The sequence below is a fragment of the Patagioenas fasciata genome, chromosome 6 (genome assembly GCF_037038585.1).
Source record: "Patagioenas fasciata isolate bPatFas1 chromosome 6, bPatFas1.hap1, whole genome shotgun sequence".
Taxonomy (NCBI): Eukaryota; Metazoa; Chordata; class Aves; order Columbiformes; family Columbidae; genus Patagioenas; species Patagioenas fasciata.
The window spans coordinates 14,583,330-14,605,943 of NC_092525.1; the positions used below are offsets into that span (position 1 = coordinate 14,583,330).

Below are 22,614 nucleotides of genomic sequence, written 5' to 3' on the forward strand. Positions count from 1 at the left end.
TCTGGCCTAGGTACATGTCTCCCAAAAACACAGGTTTAAAGTTTAGCTCTTTATTATGACACAGAATTTTTCAGTGTGTTTTGGAATTGCCCTTGTAGTAGAAAAATCTGTAGGGCAGACCAGAAAGACAGCTGCTTGTCGTCTGTGTCCTGCTGCAGGCTGGCCTCTGTGCCCCACCACCTCCAACTGTAGCTCTGCAGAGATGATGACAGCAGGGACAGGCTTTCCCAACTCGCTTCTCAGTAGCTTTCTAGGAACTGATTGATGGCTTTTCTTGTGTAAAAATCCTCTTGGTGGAGAGGGAATGGTGATGACTAAGTCCTGGGTATCCTTCCTCGCTGAGTGACTGGTCTACAGGGACTGGCTTCGCAGCCAAGCCAAGTGGAGTGGCTTCAGGTGGTATAAAGTCTGGTTCAAGGGGACTCTTGCCCCTGAACTTGGATGGAAAGTTGGGCCTGACAGCAGTCAGGGTGACCTGAGGCGACAGGACCAACAGCAAGCCTTCCTGTAGTACCAGTGAGAGCACAGCTTCACCTTCAGCACCAGCACACAGTTGGCTGTTGCTTTGTCTTCACAGTCTTCTTCTGGAGATCAGAAGCAACCACAGCAGGGGTTAAAAAGGAGATGTGCTTCCCCAGCAGAGAACTGGAGAGAGCAAAGGGCTCCCCACAGCTCCTCACCCTCCCTGCCCTCCCAGACTTACCCGGTGCCTCTGTAGGGCACGGCTGGAGCTGGCACGTCTGCCTGGCCTCGGGTTTGGAAGTGGGGTCGCAGCCCTGAGCCAGCACGTCCCCCTGGTAACACTTCACCTCCCGCAGCCGCACACCAGCTCCACATGTCTTGCTGCACTGTTGGGATTGAGGGAGAGGGAAGGGATCATGAGAGGCTTTCATTTTATTATTTTATTTTTCTATAGTTCCCAAGTTCTTTCTACCAGTGACATCTCCTGGTCCCTACTTTGGAGACTGTTCTTGAGGAGGTTTGGCACAAATCCCACACTGATCTCAAAATTATGTTTCCCTTTTGTTGCTGAAGGCGAGCCTCCCTGAGCCCAGGTTGGGCCAGAGCAAGGAAGGAGTTCGCGTTCATTTCTTTAATGCAACTTGCAATTGTTTTTGCTTTGAGTGTTGATGCTGGGACAGAAGATGGAGAAAATGGCTGCAGCAAGCCTGGCCCAGCTTGCCCTGTCCTCCCATTCCCAGTTAAAATCAAAGCAAGCAGGGGAGGACAGAACATTGACCTCTGGCAGAGGAGACACAGCTGTACCCTGTACACCTGCAGTGTGGTGCATGCTCTTGCTCAAGGCAATAATCCACATGCTCTAAGGTTTTCTCCAGCTTAGTGTGCTGGTCTCTCCACCTGGTGCCTGGTCTGCAGAAGAGCAGAGCTCATGGTCCCATTCAGACCTAACGGAGCTCTCAGCAGAACAGGCTGCTGGAAACCTTCAGTGCAGGTCACGCTTCACCAACCAGGGTGACGAGGCCTTGTCTCCCCTTTCTCCACCATCCCGAACCCTACCTGAGACCAGGAGGTGGTGAACCACGTTGAACATGGCCTCCTGAAACAGGCAGCTTGTTCCTCGGGTTTCTGAGAGGCTTCACAGCGCTTCTCGGGGTACTCCCTGTACACACCATTCTCCAAGCCCGCACACAAGACGACCCGGGTCTTCGTCCCTCGCCCACAGCTGGCATCACACTGGGGAAAAGAACAGAACAGACAGGTAACAAATGATGCTTGTCGGCTGTGGCTCACTTTTACCTCTGGCTATTATTTATCAGAGATGAAGCTGGTTTTGTTGCAGCTTTCTCTTTAGTGCTGGGACCAAAATCTTGGGGAGACACATCCACATTCTGGACAAAGAGCTCTGCTGGGATCTCTGCAGCTGCCAGCTGGGAGCCAGAGGTGGGAGAGGACGTTTTCCTTAGGACATTGCTGCCCTCCAACGGAGGTCCCTGGGAAGGCAGCAAATGCTACAAACTTTGGGGTGGCCTTTAGGGTATTGGGGGACAGAAGCTAGCATATTTACTGCTCCTTCCCTCTCTCTGGAAGGCCCTAGGATGAGGGTACGGCTCCACGGTTAGAGGTCACATCATATAGCCTTGCTCTGCCAAGGGAGCCGGGCTCCCACCAGCTCCTGTGGGACACGGGGTGGGATGGAGTGCTGAGGACACGGGGCTGGGCTTGGCTTTACCTGGTCCCACTCCTGCTCCACCCAGTGCGCAGGGCAGTTCTTGTCTCCACACGGGTGGACAGCCAGGGGCTTGGTGGCTGGGTCACACTGCGAGTCGGAAATCACTTTGCCCTCCTGGTTGCGACACGTGATGAAGCGGCTCATGCGTCCCTCACCACACGAACCTGAGCACTTGGAGGAATAAAGGGCATTTAGACACATCAGAGAGCAAGAAGGTGGAGGGGCTGGGGTTGGTGGTGCTGGGACACCTGAGCCCAGAGCCTTGCTCTGCCACTGGGACTGTGATATGGGATCTTTAGCAGAATGTTTGGTCAGAGGTTTCCCTTCCCCAGGTGTCGTGAGCTTCCCAGATCCTTGAACGGAGCTCACCTCACAGCTCGTCAAAACTTACAGCACAGAGAAGCAAAAATACAGACTATTCTCACCGGGCCCCAGTCGGAAGCAGTCCAGCGGCGGTCGCAGGGTGGGCCCGTGCATGTCTTCTCACTGCTGGGCTTCTGGGACTCGTTGCAGAGGGGTGCCTCCACCGAGCAGCGCACCTCCCGCTTCATCGTCCCCTGCGTGCCGCACCGCGCCGAGCACTGCAAGGGCCAGACAGAGTCAGTCCTGGCACTCAGAAGCAGAGAACAAGAGGAATGAGCAAAGGGAGGCAGCTCTGCCTCCCCCTTTCTCGTTCTGCTGCTCTTGGTAAGAGGGAAAGGGCCCCAGCAGGGACAGAAAAAAGCGGGTCTGCCTCTTATCTCTGCTGCTTAAGTAATTTTGGTCCTAGAGCACCCATGCTACAAGATGCCAAGGCCTGGACTGCTGTTCAAAGTCACTGGGCAGCTTCACTGTCCCAGTCCCAAGCAGGCTGTGGGAAGTCAATCCAAGGGATTTTGGTCGGGTTTTAGCTCCTCTGTGTCTCCACGTTGTTTTCTCATTTGTCCTTAGTTAAATCCTTGGGAAGACAGAGACAAAGCTGACAGGGCTTTTGTTTGGTCAACGTCCTGCTTGAGAAGTAACCTCAGGAAAAACAGGTTTTGCAATGGCCTTTGTTGGCTGGGCAGTGCGAGAACAGGGGAGCTGTGGGTGAAGGCAGACCTTGCCTCCCCAGGATGGAGTGAGTCAGGGTCTTCCTCAGCACCCAACGTTTCCCAGTCACCTTCCCCCAGCCCTGGCTGCTTACCTCTGGGAGCAAAGCTCCCCAGACTGCCTACCTCAGACCACTCGGAGAGCTCCCACTGGGGCCCACAGGCCTTGTTCTTGCAGGCTTTCCTCTCCATGGGCCTGGCCAGCCCCGCCAATTCACAGAGGTCATCATAAACGGAGCTGTCAAAGCCTGGAGCCAGCATCTTCCAGCAGCGGACAGTGCGGTACTGATAGCCCTCACCACAGGTCCTGGAGCACTCACTCCACCGGCTGGTCTCCCACCTCCATGAGCAGTCCCCAGGAGAGAAAGGACAAAGGAGAACCCAGGTAAGGGGGGACAAGGGGTGGCTGGGAAGTATCTGCATGCTGGGGACTCCCCCACCCAGTGGGTGCTGCTATGAATCTGCTTATCACGTATATGTCTGTGTTAAGGCGATGCCGGTCTTGAAATGGCCTCAAGTTGTGCCACAGAAGGTTAAGATTGGACATTAGGAAACATTTCTTCTCGGAAATGGCTGTTGGGCATTGGAACAGGCTGCCCAGGGCAGTGGTGGAGTCACTGTCCCTGGAGGGGTTTGAAAGACATATAGATGAGGTTCTTATGGACATGGTTTAGTGCCAGAGTTCGGTTATGGTTAGACTTGATGATCTTAACGGTCTCTTCCAACCAAAGTGATTCTATGAAATCCAACTTTGTCCTTAGCGGGCAATTTAGACAGCAAATTCCTTTCCTCTTTTGGCTTAGCTGTTTAAGCATATCCTCCAGCCCAGAAATGGCTGTATGCTTTGAGCAGAAAATGGTCCTTACCAAGATATGTTGTCCCCATTGACAGCTGATGTCACTTCTACTCACCTAGGTTGGCAATCTCTCCCTGTGCAAAATTCATGAGTAGGTTCTGGTCTGGTAAGGGCATCGCAGTACGTTTCATCCACTTCCACTCCATCATACCGGACACACATGGCATAGGAGGTGCTGATACCTGCTGGGCAATCAAGACCCTCTCTTGGTCTGGCTCCACCAGATCTAAAAGACTCCTCCCACCATGATTAAATTACTGGAGTGCTCACTGCAACTGAAACTCTACCTGCCATTTTAGAGAATACCAGTGTTCTTTCCATCAGCAAAGAAGGACCTCACATGGTCACCTGAAGCCAAACCTACCTGACGTGCATGTGGAGCTGCAGGGCGCATAAGCTGAGACTTTCCACCGATACATGTCAGCCAAGCTGATGTCGTCATGGCCCACAGGGCTCACATCAAAGTCATTGCTGTGGAAAAAGGAGGCAGCGTGAGCTAAAAATGAAAAATTGCTGCAAACATAAAATCTAGTGAGTTTCCTTTTCAGTGTCTTTGAAGACAGGAAGAAACTCAGTGCTTCTGCCCTCCATCTCCCTCACCTTGGGCAAGATGGACCACTGATGAATAGAGATTGTAAAGCTTTGATCCACCTCCTGAATTCAACTAGGAAGGCTGTGAATAGCCATGGATCAACACTCTTCTGAGAGAAGGCATCGTTCATAGTGAGTCTTGTGTATATAACGGTCTTTCAACCACACAGGTGCCCTCAGCCTCACACTATCACCTTAAGTGGTATGACGTTAAGTTGGAAAGGAGAGTTCAAGCAAGGTCCCTCTTAGTATCATATAAACTGGTGGGGAGAGTTCATGTGGCTTGCCAGAAATGTTTCAAAGCTGGCCCTCAGTCTCCTGCCAAATGTTTATCGAAGTTACAGAAGCTTCTGTGCCCAGAGGAATGGGACAGAAGGGGCATGATGTGGTGGTAAACGTGTGTGACACGCTATGGACTCTTTGCCTTTACAGTCATATCAGTGTTGGCCTCGCAGGTCCTTCAACACCCATTTAAATGGATCCCTTAGAGGCAGGAAGACCTGAAATACATTTAGGGACGTCCACCTCAGGCCGGTTGTGACAATCGGTCTTTGGAGGACACACTATTGGTCAAGTAGCTGCCATGGACAAGCACTGGTGAATGGGGACATCAAGGACAGCAGTGAGACTACCAGAAGACTAGTCTGGCCCTCCCTCCCCAGCTAACCACGCTCCTGTTTTGCCCAGGAAACCAAGTGCCACCTTTCAGTGCCAGGGGCTCGCAGGGGCTCTGCCTGGCTGATGTTCGCGGTTGGGCTGGCACCTAGCAGAGGGCTCTCCGCAGACACCATCATGCTGTAGTTGGCTGCTTCCCCCTGACTCCCAGCAAATGCCTCCTCCACCTTCAAGTCCTCCAGTGAGTTCTTACGGGCCGGCGCTTTGTGGAGGCCCTGTGGCCACCGGGCAGCCATCTCGATCCACAGTCCCGCTGCGGTGATGTTCCTCAGCCTGGCTGCCAAGTGCTGCAGCTCCCTACAGAAGGCAGTGTTGTGTGGGTCTCGGTGACACAATCGCCTGAAGAGACGAAGCCTCGAGGACGCTATGCGGCTGTTCTCTGAGAGCTCAGATCCCCTCATGCTGTAGGGTACAGCCGTGCTGATAGAAATCTGATTGAACCTGAGAGCTGGGGGAAAAACACAGGGATGTTTTAACTACGTTGGATAGCTCATACTTCAGCATGTAGTACCTAACAAGGCAAAAACCATTGAGTTTTCAGCCTCAAAGTCATGAATTGCCACCAGGGTGCACCAACAGGCTCTAATTGCCCTGACCAACCACATACACACTGCCAGTGACTCAGGAGCCCTATTTAAGCTCAGGCCTGGGCTTTCAGTCCTTGCCTGAGCAATGCTGCAGGTGTACTTTGCCCCTGAATTGTTGCTTGGCTTTCGCAGATTGACCTCAGACTAGCCTTGTCACCTTGCTGTCACCTGGCCATCACTGACCGGTTGCTAGGACCTGTTGCTGTCACTGCCCTGCTGGCCAAGCTCAGGTCCCATGGGACTGCCTGAGAGGACACTGCCTGATCCGTACCACGGCTGCCCTCTCCCAGCTCCCTGTCCCTCACAGAGCTACTGGCACTTGATGCTCTGGCAGTCTCCATCCCACTACTAATCGTCATTCTCTCCTGCCTGCCCTGAGGTAAAGCCACCTTAGAATTCAAGAAGACCAGTGTGGGATGCCTGCTTTCAGCAAATAAAATGGGACAGAAGGAAAAGCAAAGCAACCAACCCAACTCTGTTTCTCCGCCTATTGCTGCTGCTTCCTCCTCCTCTTCCTCTCCTGCTGTGTTTGAATGGTAGACTTGTCTTATCTGGAAGTCATACTTCTTCTCTTCACTTTGCTCCCAGCCCCAGTCCCGAGTCTGACTGGTGGAGTTGATCTGGATGAGGTGTGGGTGACCAAAGCCTAAATCTTCATGCCCTTCTCTTAGAGGAAGCTGTTCACTGGTGTCATCTGGGGACAGGGAGAGCCACGTGGCATTGAGGTCCTGGGCAGCTCTGGAGTCGGTTGGAATGGGATGGCTCTGGCTGGTCTCTGGTAGGTGACGATAGAGAGGTCTGTCTACAGCGGGGGCTGCAGTTCGCAGAGGTGGTGTCCGTGGTACAGTGTAGTCATAAGTTATGTGTGGCATCTTCCCATTAAAGTTATAGTACTGGAAGAAACAGGTCAAGAGAACAAAACCCTTATTTTAAGGACATGTATTCTCAGAGACCTCTTTTAGCCACATCCATTTTGTAATGGATATTAAAAGAAGACAGCAACCTCACAAATCCAAGAGGAACCTCCCCAACAAGACAATTTCTGGCTTCCTCAGACACCTACACACTCAGGTTTGGCTTGGGAACCAGGTTAATATTCCCTTTGTCTGAGGAAGTGTCCTGGTTTTGTTAAAAAACAAGTTTCTCTTTTAGTGAATTTGCCTGTCAGCTAAAGCCTTCATGTTAGCTGCATTTTCCTGGAGAACCCAACACATGTTTTGGTTAAACCTAGCACGGAATGCAAACTTATTGATAAGCATGGATGGACATCTCACGAGAGGGGCAACGAGAAACTGATGATCGAGAGACTGACCGACGGTGTACAACATTCCATTCACGTGAATACTTCATATAAAAGTGGGAGATCACGAGGATCTCGTCCCTTTTGCCCTTTGCCTTTTTTTTTTTTTCCTCATGGCTGACATTAGGAGAGGACCTTGCTGGTCGTCCCTGCGAACTGAGGCCTAGTGAGAGACTGAATCCAGCTCTGGTTGGATACAGAGTCTAATCCAGGACTTCGGGTGCTGGCTCTGCAGTTGCTGAGACTTACAAGATTGGTTTTGTATATTTTGTATTATTTTCTCTATTCTTATTAGTAGCGTTAGTAAAACATCTTTAACTTTTCCAACTCTCTTCTCTCTGTCCTCCTTTCCCTCCCGATCGCCTGTCCTGAGTGGGAAGGGGGGAGAGGGAGGGGCAAAAGGGGGAAGTGGGGGGGAGAGGAGGTTAACAATACATCTGCCAGGGTTTGATTGTCACCCCGCAATCTTAACCCTCGACAGGAAGGCTCACAATTTTGGGACAGGCAAGACAGAAAAGCCTAAAATGAGCTCCTCTCATACCATGGCGTTCAGGGACTGGTTGGTGGGCCCGTGAGCTATGATATACTCCAGCCCATCTGAGTTTAGGCTCGGGGGCCGCCGGTACTTGAAGACTGTGCCAGCTACCCTGAAGTTTTGGGGGTTGTCAATGGCGGAGTTGCCGTTGAAGAAGAAATGTCCAGATTCATCTGCGAGCGCTTCAAAGAGAGAGAGAAAAGGGACAAATGTGATACTCTGTGCAGAACGTGAGGGGTGCACTGGCACTGAGGAGAGCAAACAGCTCACAACCGAGAAAAGCCCAACACAAAAAGAACTGCGGGCTCTCCAGCATTCATCTTCCCCATCAGGTCAGATCAGAGGTATTCAGTGCCTGCTGCTTTCATTGTCCTCTCCAACAAGAGCACAAATGTCTTCACAACAGGGACTGCCTGTAGTGAGTTTGGTTTCCAAATGTCCCTCCTGCTGCTGGTAGCCTTGGTTTGTGGAGAGATGAAGTGTCTCCACGTTACCCTGGAGGAAATGCTCACAAACAGCTCTCACAGCACAGGTGGGAGCGCACAGAGCCCTCCTCCCACCTCCCAGGCAGCTAAACCATGTCTGCCCAGTTTTTCTGCTTACCTAGGATGTTTTCTGTTTTCCTGCGCTCGATGATGAGGATGTCCGTGGCACCGGCAGGGATGTTCGTGATGAACACGTAACCTGAGGAACGGGAACAGAACAGAGAGTGAGGAGACCCCGAGGACAGAATAAAAAGTTCTAGGTAGGAAAAGCAGCTCGTGGGGTGTGTATGTAGGAGGGTGGACGCTAAGGACATTACACGTTGTGCCAGCCTGTAAGCTCTAATCCCAGCTCCCCTCTGAAGTCCCACTACAGATCACCATTGCGGGTCTCTGAGCACTGCTGGGTTTGGAGTCAGGAAAAAACTGCACAGTGGTCTGGCCTGAGGTGTGTGGATGAATGTGCTCTCAGGCTCTTTCTGGCAAGAGCACAGAAAAAGCTTATTGTGATCAGGGCTGATGTTGAACATGTCCCCTCAGCTCCTGACTCAATAGAATTTGTCTCAGAAGTAGCATAAGAATTGACCTTTGAAGGGAGAGAATATAAGAAGGCTCTTAAATTATATGATCTGGCAGCTTGTCTCTCCTGCTAGAAACACAGATCTTATCTGCCATGTAAGATTTTGTAAGGACTGGAATGGGAGGCCAAAACTGTATCTGTACTGCCAGAGAGGTTAGCACCATTAACCCTGCTCTGGAGAGGCGCCCGAGTGTTCTTCTAGCCTGGTGTCTGTACAGAGCGAGGCAGACTAGTGAAACAATGCGAAATGATGTTCCAAAGCATCCTCAGACCACAGTTAATTAAATACTAATGAGCATACCACAGTCTATTCCTTCTGTGGGTGGAGGAACGGGCCATGAGGTGCCAAGAGATGAATCTCAGCCCAGTTTCAGAGGGACTGTCCTTCGGCTGTGCCAGCCACAGGAGTGGGGGAAGCAGGAGATTACGTGTAGGCGGAAATAAACGCTGTGACCCTCATCACAGGAGCTTAAGTTTCAAACGAACATGTAGCACAAATAAAAGAAGATTCATTGATCTCTTCACATCATCTGAGGTCGGCAAGACGCCAAAATCAATAGGAACAAATAGATCCCCAGCTGCTTCCTATTGTAAAGAGGTGAAGGGAAACCTTACCAGCCTAATATACAGCACATCAAACCAATCTCCTGTAATGATTAAGTGAAAAGGACAAAATACAGGCATTTAAGGAAGGGTGGCACTATTCAGTTCTTTCCACCAAGCAGGTGGGAAACTCCTACCCACGTTCAAGCCAGTCACCCTTCATGTCAGTTGGTGGTTAAGAATTAGCAGGTCAAGTCTCCGGACTGTGGTAGCAGGGAGTACCTATCTGTGAGATTGCCTTTCGGAAGCTGCCCGAGACACGGTGGCAAGTGCTGCCGTCCCCTCCACACACCCTGCATCTGTCCATCGTCCGGGGTGAGTACAGGCTCCCATCGCACCCAACTGGCTGCAAAGAATAAAACAAGAGAGGGTTTGCTGGGGCCAGCTTGTCTCCACAGGGCAGGGTCTTCTCAAGGAAATGCTACCATGCTCTTTTGCTGAGGTACTGAGTTCTCGGGGGGATGTAGGGTAGCACGGAATGGAGTAATGAATTAATGCAACAGCAGCAGAAATTCACTTGTGACCATCTACATTGTGCCACTGAACATGAGGCGAGGGCTTGTGCATGTGGGTGAATGGATTAAGACTTGGGTAAGCTATTTTGATTCCTTTTGTCTCTGCATTTAGGTCAGTCCTCCTTTCTCACTGACACAGCAACGTACAACATCACCCTCCAGAGCAAGCTGCAGCAATGGCAGGCCTACCTGAGGTTGTAAGGTATCTCTCTGTAACACCATATACAACCACCCTTCATTCTTGCTGTATGAGATAAAAAATCAAATGGAAGACTTTTCTTTCATAAATCTGATTACTATGTAAACAAATTTTCAGTTCTAGTCTCTGTGCAGGGAGGAAAGGGCTGTCGCTCACTGGGAATACGTGGATGTATATAATTCCCTTTACGTGAACCTCTTTGCTCTCCTCTTGCCCACAGGCACTCAAGACTGAATGTAATCACTCCACACCAGGCCCCATTTACAATTCCCTGCTGGGACCCCTGGCCCTGCGATGACCAGGAGGTCCAGCCACACACTTATGCTCCCAGTTTCTGTTCTCCTTCCCCCCAGAGCCTCACCTCACACTTCCCATTGATGCAGACCCCTTGATAGGTCCTGTCCTTGCAGGAGGTACCATCCTGTGCTCGGGCCATCAGCTGCCTCTCTCCGCTCCGGGTGGTGCATTGGAGGTCACACGGCTTGTTGGAGATACTGGTGTAGTCGTCTGAAGGGACAGAGGCAGAAAGTCACCAGGGAGATCGAGGTGCTCAGAGGTGGACAGCGAAGAAGGGAACGTTCCTCTTATCCATACTGATAGTTTGATATCACCTTGGATGTTCTTATTGCTTGAGACAAGACCCCAAGGCTACAGATTTTATAGTAGTAAAGGGGTCATGGTATGAGGCTGCAGGTGGGGACCATGGCTAGCAGAAATGCTTCTTGTTGGCAAAATCCCTGCCACACCCTCTCCCCTTTGCAGTGCAATCCCATCTGTCAGAAAGGGAATCTGTATCAGCTAGCAAGACTTATAAGCGGGTTTCTGACTGTATGGCCGTCGCCAGCTACGCTCTATCTACCCAAGCAACCAAAGGTAGAGGTGCAGATGTTCTAGGTCCCCTTGGCAGCTAACAGAGAAACACGTGGGCCCAGAAAGAGGGATAATATCTGAGGTGACCTCAATCTGGGCCTCAAGGGCCAACTGGCAACTCATGTGACACAATTTGTCTTGCCTGGGCAGGAAACGGGTGGGCATCCTGCTGAGAACCCATCACCAAGACAGCAGGAAGCATGCTGGGTGACAGCAGCAGTCAAAATAGTAGAAGGCACAAAGAGTATCAACACCCGCTCTGCCAAGATGACTGCTGGTTAGCCAAGACAACTCAGAGAAGCCTGTGTCCTGTCTGCCCACTACCGCCTGCTGATGTAGGAGCCAAACCAGGAGCAACATGGTGAGAGAGGAGGTCTGGCTGGGTGGAGTGGTTCTCTGAAGAGACAGGGATTGATTTCTCCAAAGCAGGGAGCACAGGGAAGCACTGCCAGAGCAGCCAGGAGCATCCATCCCTTGTCCCCTGAGACCTTCCCCTTCTCCGATGTCTGAGAAGAGTCTGTGGGTGTTTTCTCACCCTGATCCTTTGTGTAAAGCTGTGAAAACCCACCTGGATAGAGAGGCATCCAGTGGTAGTAGCGCTTCCCAAAGGCTTTGGCATTGAAACTGGAGCACTGCTGCTGTTTGAAGCTTGCTGTGTTCGCTGGGCAGGGCTAGGGAGGGAATAAATGTGATCAAAAGCTTCCTATGTCACAGCCACGGTTTTGACAGCTGCTTGTCCCTGCTGCATCCTTGGAGGATGAAAACGCCCTGTCCACCCTGGAAAGAATCAGTGATGGACTCTGAGGTGCTGTAATACAGTCAGAAAAGCCAAGGGCCCCTCAGACAGCTGTATTTAACAGTCCTGCAAAAATTACTTCCAGCGAAGGGCAAAGCATACAGGAAAATCTTTGTCCCTCCTCACACCCCATAACCAATATGTTTTTATATCCTTTTCCCCTACCTCTGAGTCCCAGAGGGTAGACGTGACCTCCCACATCTTCAAAGTCACAGTCAACCACTCCAAGAGTGCGTCATACCCCTTCTCTGCACTCCCCTGGGGACCAGTCGCACCCTGAGTGCTTGGTGCTCTTGCAGCTCCAAACACGATCCCCTGAGTCCCACATCCCCCAGTAAGGACCAGTGCGTACTGGAAGTGGTTCTCACCTGCTGCTGGCACAGTTGGTAGTGCTTGGCTTGGCCAACACACATGGTGCTGTTCATTCCTTGGGGCATCTGAAGCCTGCAAAGCAGAAAGAAAATGAGCTGCAGGTCTGTGAAGTACTGAGGTATTGGGGATGACAGAGAAGTCAGGCCTGACTTAATGGGGAAAAGCAAGGCAGGCATTTTATCAGAGCAAAGCTTTCTGGACCTAGACTAGCCAAAAATCTTCTCCAAAACACATTTTTCAGTGTTTTTAGGTGGACAGTGAATTTAGATTACTCTTGGGGTATTTTTAGGTGTACTGTGATTTTAACCTACTCTTGTTTTGGGGTAGGTTGAGCAGATGGGGAACAACTGCAGTATCACCACCACTGTGTCCCTTCACCTCTGAGCTCCAAAATGTGACAAAAGAGCAGTAGATCCTGATGATCCATCACTCCCATGGAAGCACCTGTGATTTGCAATGACCAGGGGAGCTGATTTCAGGATTTGCTGAGCAGCAGGCAGAGAGATGGCACCTCTCATGGGGACCAGCCACCTTAAAGATCAGCAGGAAAGTTTCAGTGCAGATGATGGACCAAAACCATGGGAATTTCTCAACACTTGATGCTTTAGCTCTGGCCAGCAGGAATTATCCAAGGGATACTAGAGTCCTTGACTGATGTAGATGTGAAAAAATTCTTGAAAGCTGTGAAGATGTATGGAGAATGGCTGAGACCACAGATCAGGGCAACGTGGTCTGCGTAAACATGAGCAGCCAATGCATTACAGTATTGGGAACTTAGGATGCGTCATGTAATTAAGAACCCTGCAGGTATATTTGAGCTGGACTGGCTAGAGGTACTGCAGTTATTCCTCCAGAGCAATGCTTCACACAATGTAGGCAAAGCCTAAATTTGCACCAAAAGACTTGAAAACTGCTATTCCTTTCAGCCGAAGCAGAGCCTGCCTGCAGACTGGGGCAGAAATTTTGTGAGCATAACTGGCCCACACTGAAGCCACTCTCCTTGAATCTGCAGAAACCTTTTGGCTGGGTTTTACGTTGGGTTTTTTATTTTTTAAATTCAGACTTGAACCCAAGGAATAAAACACCACAGCAAAACTTTCCTCTCCCCAGCTGTGGAGTCAAAGATAGAACAGATGCCAAACGGGGAGGAAAAAAATCTCTTTTCTGGCAGCAGGCAAAGGGCAGAAGGGCTGTGCGGGGTGTGAGACAGCCCCAGGCTCCCTCCCACAATGGCCACAGCATGCTGGGGGGCAAGAGCATCAGCATAGGCACCAGCAAGCCCAGATAGCAGGGAGGTAACATGCAGATGGAAGGTACTGCAGTGCATCTGGTCCCTCACTTTGCCAATCAGCCCACAGAAGCCAAGTTTTTTGCTGCAGGAAGGAGAGCAGGTTGGGGGCCCGGCTTTGAGGTTCCTCTGCTCAGGAGTGCATTCGTGCGGAAGGGGAAAGGGCTGAGAGTGGGGCAGACAGCCCCCACGGGCTCGCTGTGCTGCAGGATGCCAGCTCACATTAACATCCCGGGAGCCTGGAGGAGGTCAGTGAGGTGAACAAGGAGGAGGAGGAGGGCTTGGTGGCAACGTGACCCAAAGGGGACAGCAGGAGTTCAGGCATCTGGAGTTCCCCAGCTCTTCTCGCTCCCAAAAACCCTGTCCAACTGATAGCGGGACTGTAGCAGCTTTGTAGGGGACAAACATGGCCGTAGGGGACAAACAGAGATGCTGTCAGGTGACAGCCAGATAAATGACAGAGTGGGAAAAAAACCTGCAAGCTCGGCAGGGAATGAAGAGGGGAAATTGCTGAGACGCAGCTGAGCTGGCTGCTGCCAGGAGTAAATCAAGTCCCCAGAAGGTGTCTGGGAACATGCACCCACATCCTCAGTGCAGGAACTGGCTGCAAATCAGGGTGAGGTTGGCCAGAGCAGCCACAGAAAGTGAGGGTTTGCAAAAGAGAGGGGAAGAGGAATGGAGATAGCCTTCTCCAGCCCACAGCCCTGTCTTCTTCAAGTGTCCCACAGACAGCAAGAGAGGACCAAGGGGTTGGTTCCCATTGGACAAGCCAGGCTGAGTGGGTGACATATTCAGGGGGCCTGTCACCTGCCCCGCTGCAGCCTGTTTCTCCCTCGTCAGCCCTGCCACCCCACAGGCACCAGCCACCTTCCTTTTGGAGAGGCTGCAGAAGAGAGCAGGACTGACCCTGCAAACACAAAACACAGGTCAGGGGGCACCCCGTTTCCCTTCTGCCACTGGAGACCTGGCCAAAGGCGTGGGCTGGGACACACAGTATCACAGTATCACAGTATGTTTGGGATTGGAAGGGACCTCAAAAGATCATCTAGTCCAATCCCCCTGCTGGAGCAGGAGCGCCTAGGTGAGGTCGCACAGGAATGTGTCCAGGCGGGCTTTGAATGTCTCCAGGGAAGGAGACTCCACAACCTCCCTGGGCAGCCTGTTCCAGTGCTCTGTTACCCTCACTGAGAAGAAGTTCTTTCTCAAATTTAAGTGGAACCTCTTGTGTTCCAGCTTGATCCCATTACTCCTTGTCCTATCATTGTTTGCCACTGAGAAGAGCCTGACTCTATCCTCGTGGCACTCACCCTTTATATATTTATAAACATTAATAAGGTCACCCCTCAGTCTCCTCTTCTCCAAACTAAAGAGCCCCAGCTCCATCAGCCTTTCTTCATAAGGGAGATGCTCCACTCTCTTAATCATCTTTGTTGCCCTCTCACCTCTGCCGCAAGCAGTGCCTCTCCCGGGACATCACGCCTCCCCCGCAGGACCGGGAGCAGGTAGACCAGGAGCTCCACTCTCCCCACCACTTGGTGACTTCTTCATCCCAGGGGCCAGCTCCATCTTCTGCCTCACTACTGTCCTGACAGAAACAGAGGATGGTTAGCTGGAGAACCTGGCTCCTCACCAGGAGCCCTGTGAGGCCACGCCAGGCTCACACATCTCAAAATTCAACTTCCCTTCCAAGATGGAGTTATGCCCCTGGAATCTTGTGACATGATGTGGTAAAGGGCTGTCGGGCTGGACATGTGTGACAGTAACACCAGCATCACTCCCAAGCCAGGTCAGACAGAGCAGAAGAAAATCTGGGGTGCTTGGCCATGTGGAGTCCTGCCCGCAGAGGATAACACATCTGTCACTCACTGGAGCTGCATTTCAACAAACTCATCTTTTTTTCAAGAAGTAAGCTCAGATCTAAGTTCTTCACACTCCAACTCTCACAAAAGTAATTTTCAAGAGTGCTTCAGAACCAGAGCCTCCTGCAGTTTCTGTTGTCCCCTGTCCCCATCCACCCCACTATGCTCAGAGGTGGATCACTCCCGCTCCCAATATCCCTCGCTGGGGCTGAGCCTTTAAATTGGGCAAACCTGTGCTCTTCTTGTCCCAACACGTTCATTGCAGCAGGCTGCTGGTGGCTGTGCCTCCACAATTCCTAGCAGGTAAGACATTCTATGCTTTAGCTGTTTTTTTTACGTTCCAATATTTTCCTATTTAGCGTCTGATAGCCTAAAAGCTTCCAGGGACTTTGGCAAACTAGCTTGTGCAGGAACTAATTTGCTGTTTACTGAAATACATCTGTGAGCAGTGTTAAATGCAGCAAGGAGTTTAAGACAGGACAATGACTGGAAGGGATTTATCCAGCTGAAAATGCTGACAGTGTTTCAGTATTAGTAGAAGAAAATAAATAATTTGTGTGTGTGTGAAGCATGCTGTATTAAAATAAGGGCTTGTGGAAGTTGTATCAGTGCTGCTATTAGCAAAACCTGGTTTATGGCTGTAGCCGACAGTCCTGTTGTGAAGAATCAGTCTGCAAAATATAATTGAGGGACGTGAAAGAAAACTCGGCAGTGTTTGCTCATCACTAAATGTGCTGTTTGTTACTTTGGTTGACTTGTCTCTTGGCTTTATGCTCTTTCATGGTGTAATAAAGCCAAAGTGTTCTTTATCTTGTAGTGTAATTCTTGCCTGAGAATTTGTTGTTTCTATAGTGTCTGCCAACAGAACGTCCTCTGGGCAGAGGAGATGCAGCTGGTTTCAGGCAAATGGTTTTAAGTTGTAACTTAGCCTGGTTGAAATGTGCATAGTGCCTCTTCTCATCCTGGTGATAATACCACAGTCAGATCATGTTGAAAATAACATACTCTGCTGCAAAAAAGCACCATGTTACCTGATGCTCTGCTCTCTCGTGATTACAATGGTTGATTGTGAAAACAATACAACACTTTTTGCTGTACTTGGATGTTCTGGCTGGAGTTGACTTGCCTGGCAGGGACCAAATGCTGTGGCCAGCAGCTGTGTTGCACAAGAGAAAAATGAAATTTAAATGAAGCAGACATGTTTTCAAAAATACCTTTTTCCCTTGTTCCAAATGATCATCTCGACCTATTTGCCATGACAATTTTTGTCTGACTGTGTTGACTACGTAACTTCCACACTCACAGAGGAAAAAAAAAAAACAGAAAGGTCTCTTATTGTAAGGTATTTTCAGCTAAACTCTTTCCCTGACCCCTTCTTTGCTTCTCTGTGATAAGCATCTCAAGGTCTGTGGAGGAAGAGCTCTTCACAACTGTCAGAGAGTGCCAATGATTTATCTGGTGTCTGTGTGGAGTGCTCAGTGCAATAAAGATTCTCCTATAGCTGGGGTAATAATCCGAGCTGGTGTCTTACCAGTTCTCTGAGTAGTTACATGAGGCGTGTGGACTGCCTGGAAGGAAGGCATGCGGACCAAAAGCTGCAATGTTGACAAAACTTTTCCCCAGGTGGCAATAAAAATCTGTGCAGCTGTAAACTGCAAGATAGTCCTGCTCCTGAGATCTTAAAATCCAAATAGGTGAGACAGGACAGAAGGGAAATGGCAGAATGGAAGTGAAATAGCCTGTTCTACCGACCTACCCCTGGATATGAAATCTGCTTTGTGTATTTGGAGCGGTGGAAAGCTGCAGGCTCCTTTTCAGGGTTAATGCTCTTGGGTCTTGTGCCTGGATACAAGGGGGCTTGGCAAGAAGTGGCAGAACTGAGGTTTGGGGAAGATCAGCGCCTCCGCCTTTGTGTGCCTCTCTCTTCAAGTTAGGATACAATATGTTCCTCTCTGCGCTATGACTTTCAGGAATGACAGGAGCCCAAATGAAGATTTATTAAAGGATGCTAGTCAGAGACCTTTTTTTTTATTTTTTGTTAATCAAATGTGTTCCCCTATAACCATAAGCCCTGTTCCTGCCTCCTCTCTGCACTGGGGGAATCAATCACTTTTTAAGCAGACAGATTTGGCTCTCAGGTTTTCCGTGACCAAGCTCCCTTGCTGGTCCTTGCCGAGGAGTGTTTATTTACTTGCGTAAGCGAGGACAATGCTGAGCTGTCCCCTTGGCCAGCAAGACTTATGGTGTGACTGCATCCCAGTCCTAGGCCTGGTGACATGGAGGGGGAACTTCAGGTACTTAGAGCTGTGGCAGCTGGTTCCAATCTGTGCCGAATTTATTATAATGTCAGAAATAAATCTGCATTACACATGACACACAAATGGTTCTTGTTTTTAATTAGAGATATTTGCATTTTCCAACTTTGCAGATAATAAATTAAGGAGTGTGGGACATACTCCAGATTAGATTAGCTCCTAGCTTTAGTTTCCCAAACACATCGACAAATTCCAGGAGTTACCTTCCAGCTGAGTGAATACCCGGAAATCAAAGGGATTTTACAACAACGCTTTTGCACCCTCCTGGTTACGGGAGCTGCTGGAGCCGCTCTAACTCGTGCTTTGCTGCAGAACTGCAGAAACACAGCAGGCTAGAAACACCAGAGCAGGAGACAGGCACGGGTCCAGTCTTTATAAGGCTGACTTTGCCTGGGCTTGGGTGAGGGCTTTGCCTAAAGGAGGTAAGAGGGTCTGCTATAATTTCTTAGGTTATGAGAAACAACACTCCTAGAATTGACATCTGCAGAAGCAGACAGACCATATTCCAGTTCGGGCAGGTGCTCTCCACAAGAATTTCCCCAGAGGTGCTTGTGGCTTGGCACGTGGTGACTGTACAGCTGCAGTTCTTCCTCCCTGAGGCTAACAGAGTTATTCTGCACCTACGCTGGAGGCCACACGATCGAGGAGGTGAGGGCTGCCCTCCTGTCCCCTTGTTTGGGGAGACGAGAGCTTTGAACCCCAACCTGTAGGGAGTATTTCCAGAATTAAAAATATCTGCGTCCAGATTTGCCAGTATCAAAGACAGAAACACCAGCCTCTAAGACAGCTTTTTCTGTCTAACCAAAGGCTCGGCAGCTGCTTCCCCTCTCCCAAACAAAGGCTGCCACAAATGAAATGCAAAGACGGGTGGGCCTGGGCTGACATCCTATCGGATTTCCAGGCGGTCTTTCTGAAGAGCCAAAGGGATAAAATAAATTCTCCGCTGGCTCAGCTCTGAGCTGCGCTGGGTTTCCCAGAAACCTGGGAGTAACTGCAATTACCGTGTCGGTGGCCCAGCCTCCCGTGTTGCCTATTGTTGTGCCTAATCTTGAGATTCATTAGAGCCTGGGTTCTGGAAAAAAAGAAGAAAAGCTGTCTGGGAAGAGAGAGACCACAAGCATGTCTGTCTGGTTCCCTTCACAGAGGAGCTGGGTGGGGGAGGCTCTCGGTCGCAGCCTTAAGGGCTGGCCCATCACCGAAGGGCACAGGAGCTGCCATAAACTGCCCTGCTAAACCCCGTCAGAGCTTACAAGACTACTAGAAACAGCAGCTGAAAACGAAATAAATTCTTCACAGACCTTTTCTGAGGCCATTAACTGCTTGTCCTCTACCAAAAACTGCCCTGATCCCTTTACTTAAAGGCTTCTCTCTGCAGCAAACCACACTAACTGCTGAGATTTTAAGTAGCTTCAGATGCCTTAATGCACGGAATGGATGTCAGATTATTATCTGGAAATGAATGACCATTTTCAGCCCCCCTGGTCTGGGTTCCCCATGTCATGCTCTGGGTAAAGCTGTGGTGACAGACTCTTGCCACAGCCCTGAAAAAAACAATAGCATTTGCAATTGCACCCTGATGTTTTACAGAAGAACTGGGTTTTGTGTAAAGCTATTTCTCATCCTGTCATTGTTTTATCCTATTTGGGTAGACTAGATAGTTTGTATGAGAGACTCAATGTTGGACATAGACACAAAACCAAATTTCCTTTAAAAAGTTGAAACAAGATATTTGAGGAGGAGTTTCCCATGAGGGGAAGGTACCCTGAGGTAAAATGAGCCATGCAGAATAATTTCTATGGGATCAGGAAGAACAGATATCTGGGGAAAAATGGTAAGCTTGCTAAAGATGTGATACCATAGCAGATAAGTAACAGAAATCCAGACATATAATGAGGAGCAGATGAGCAGCAAATTAGAAAGCCAGTGAACAGAAGCCAGTGGAGAACTATCAAGTACTGTTCACAGTCCTGCCATGACAGAAAGTTCAAAGGTACGTGCTGCACATCAATACAAAACATTGGATCCAAATCAGTTACGCCATTCCATTCAAGTGGGGTAACGCGCTTATTCTGGGGCAAACTGGTAGAAAGGGTGGAAATGTGTGAAGGGAAAGAAGGGAGCAACACGTGGTGTGCATGAGAGGTATCTCAGCAGGTTTTTCAGAAGTGTTGAACGCAGTTAGTCCCATGTAGGAAGTTTGCTTACCCTGTCTATGTATTGAGGCTTTCTGGGACACTTTCTGTATAATAATGTTGCGTGCACAAAACCGGGTAGCAAGAGGAATTGCAGGGTAATCTCCTAACACCGATTTTGTGTGCAGCCTTGCACCAGAGATACCTATCAACGCTATCAACCACAACTGCCAGGCCAGCTCACACCGTGTGGTCCTTGATCACTCTGTGGGATCTCCTGCAGTAAGGGAGTCCTCAGGGCAGGCCGAGCACAAGTACCAGTGTGTGTTCGTCCTGGGGCGGGCTGAGCAGCCCCCTCCCAGCCTCGGATGCCCTCATCTTCTGTGCTATACAAACACAGCTGCTGGGGGCAGGGAGAACCGTGAGCAACCAACGCTTGTGTACACATGTTATGGAGGAGTCCATCCAGGTCAGTCCTAAGTGAAGGATTTATGTTTGGCTTGACCTGGCTTGCTCTGCCTGAAGCTTTTCTCTGGCTTAGCCCTGCAGTTAAGGGGTAAACAGAACAAACAGTGGTGGATGCGTGTGAAGGTAAAAATGCAGTGGAAACAAGCCACTTGATCTTTAAAATGAATACAACCCCAGAACAGGAGATGCTGCTGCTCCTCAAACCTGGGTTATCTGCAGTAAAGCCGCGGTGTCTGGTCGTCTCTGCATGTAAGATAGCTCACTATGTCATGGAGTCGGGGATGTGGGGCTGAGAAACACAAACCCCAAACCCTGTTCCTTTAGCTGAGCAGGATCCCTTTAGCGGCAGAGAAATGCAGCCGGGTTGCCCTCGGGGAAACGTGAGCCACAATGCACACAGTGACCCGCGATGGCAGAGGTGCAGCCGGCACCCTGCGGAGCTGGGGTTTCTGCCTCCCACTGTAACGGGGGCGATTCTCCCAGGTCCAGAGGGGTTCTGGCACTGCCGTGAAACAAGTGCCATGAGGACCGGGATGAGACGATCCTTTGTGGAGGAGAGCAGAGATGAGGGCAGCGTGGGGCTGCCACGCACCACATCGTTAGCACAGAAAGCAGCTGCCTAAAGCTGGCGGGAGACAGAGGGAAGCGGAGAAAACTGTTTCCAGCCCTGAAGTGGAGTCAACCCTCTCCTAGGGATGAATGTGGGGGGCACCCTCGGGCGAACCCCCAACCAGAGAAAGGCCCTGCTCCCCTATGGTCCTTCTGGTGACGCTGGGAAGCCACCTCGGGCATCCTCACCCCCCCGCATCAGCCTTTTGTTAGTGCCAGGCGGCTGGGGAGCGGGCAAAGCGCCCGGTCCTCGGGGTGAACTTGGGGGAGACAAGACCAAGCCCCACTCTCAAACTCCTCAACACTGAGGGCGGGCGGCGGGGGGGACACCCCCAAGTGCAGGCTGTGCCCTGCAGGGACCAGAAACCTCCGGGGAAGGGCGAGGGGCCGCCGCTCCCCGGAGGCGACCGCCCGCTCCCCGGGGCGGCCCGGGCCACCCTGCCCCGCTCAGGCCCGGAGCGCCCCTCCTGGCCCCGGCCCCGCCGCGGCTCCCCGACGGAAGGGAGGGAAGGAGGGGAGGCTCCGCCGCCGCCGACCCACCCGCCGCCGCTTACCTTAGCACCGAGGGGGGCGGCGGCGGCGCTGAGGAGGAGGAGGAGGAGGCGGAGGGGAGCGGCGGCCATGCCGCGCTGCTGCTGCTCCTGCAGCCGCGGAGGAGGCGGCGGGGCGGCCCACCAGCGGCGGTCGCAGGAGCAGCCACCGCCGGAGCGCGGCCCGGCATGGCTGAGGGAGTTAATGACTTTACAACCTGCCGGGTGGCGGGCGGCGACCCGCGGCGCGGCCGCTCGGCGGGGGTTGGGGGGTAGGGGGGCCGGGCGGTTCCTCAGGCTCCGCCGCCCCGGGGCTCGGCCCCGCGTCCCGCCTGCGAGTTATGGGGCAGGCACGGGGGAGCCGGGCAGCCTGAGCCTGCCCCCTCGCACCGCCCTGCCCGCCGCCGGTCCCAGCGCCCGGCCCTTCGGCAATGGCGCTCTCCGCTTTTTGGAGTTTGTTCGCAGAGTCCCGGGACCGAGAGATCGGTCCCTGCGGAGCCACCCGCGGGCTCGGATACCCGGGCTGCCAAGCCGAGCCCTCTGTTCCTTTCCTCCTGCGCAAAACCCCGTTTGTTACCCGATTCATCTTTCAGGGCAAGTTCTGTTGCCTGGCGCATCCCTTTTGGTGGCCCCGGAGGGCAGCGCTCCGTTCTGGGCAGGGTGGGAGGGAAACATCCCCCGCCATGGAGAGCTGCCCTTGCTGGGGGGCAGATGAATCATTCCCACATGGTGAGCCAGCCTGATGAGCTGGTCCCTACTAAGAGAATACATAGTTGTCCGGAGGCCCCAGCTCTCAGCCATGGTTTGTTAAGGCACATACCAAAGCCCAGCCTGAGTCTCATGTGAAAGTTCTTCTCCACCACCACAGTTAGTGCATCTTGTCTTTATGCAGGAGCTGCAAAAAAGCACACTGCCAAATCAGACCTCTTGAGGCTACTCAGCATCCCTGGAGGGGTCTAAAAGACACGTAGATGAGGTTCTTAGGGACATGGTTTAGTGCCTGTGTTGGGTTAATGGTTGGACTCAGTGATACTGAGGGTCTCTTCCAACAAAATTATTCTACTTTTCTACCTACATCTGTCTGCTTGAGGTGTTACTCAGAGGGTGCAGTGGCACCTCAGAAGCCCCCATAAGCGCTCTGAGACCTTCCATTCTAAATAAATAAAAATTTCTTCCATGGTAAAGGAATCT

At 51.3% G+C, this 22,614-nt stretch overlaps 1 protein-coding gene across 4 annotated transcripts; it reads right to left on the reverse strand.

Annotated features, from left to right (window-relative positions):
• Window positions 1–34: 34 nt before the first annotated feature.
• LOC136103769 (ADAMTS-like protein 2) lies at window positions 35–21,712 on the reverse strand. Of its 4 annotated transcripts, none has more exons than XM_071809988.1 (18): window positions 21,448–21,711; window positions 14,953–15,090; window positions 12,219–12,294; window positions 11,623–11,725; window positions 10,546–10,691; window positions 9,693–9,816; window positions 8,409–8,489; window positions 7,812–7,987; window positions 6,440–6,863; window positions 5,411–5,831; window positions 4,482–4,588; window positions 4,173–4,302; window positions 3,388–3,601; window positions 2,617–2,772; window positions 2,192–2,362; window positions 1,519–1,695; window positions 704–848; window positions 35–584 (listed from the first exon to the last, which is right to left on the reverse strand). In XM_071809988.1, the coding sequence occupies exons 1-18, from the start codon at window positions 21,612–21,614 to the stop codon at window positions 466–468; spliced, it is 3,075 nt and encodes a 1,024-aa protein (XP_071666089.1). In that variant the 5' UTR covers window positions 21,615–21,711; the 3' UTR covers window positions 35–465. The 4 variants fall into 4 exon arrangements, with proteins under 4 accessions (XP_071666089.1, XP_071666090.1, XP_065698256.2 ...); XM_071809989.1 differs by having other exon boundaries at window positions 4,173–4,299; window positions 21,448–21,710; XM_065842184.2 differs by having other exon boundaries at window positions 14,953–15,095; window positions 21,448–21,624.
• Between the last annotated feature and the right edge of the window lie 902 nt (window positions 21,713–22,614).

Excerpts from the sequence above, each read along its gene's own strand:
- LOC136103769 (XM_071809988.1), bottom strand. The coding sequence starts at position 21,614 with ATGCCGGGCCGCGCTCCGGCGGTGGCTGCTCCTGCGACCGCCGCTGGT. Across the intron at positions 10,692-11,622 it reads CTGGATGCCTCTCTATCCAG|ACGACTACACCAGTATCTCC; the intron begins GTGGGTTTTCAC and ends CTGTCCCTTCAG. Across the intron at positions 4,589-5,410 it reads CGAGCCCCTGGCACTGAAAG|CAATGACTTTGATGTGAGCC; the intron begins GTGGCACTTGGT and ends CTTTTTCCACAG.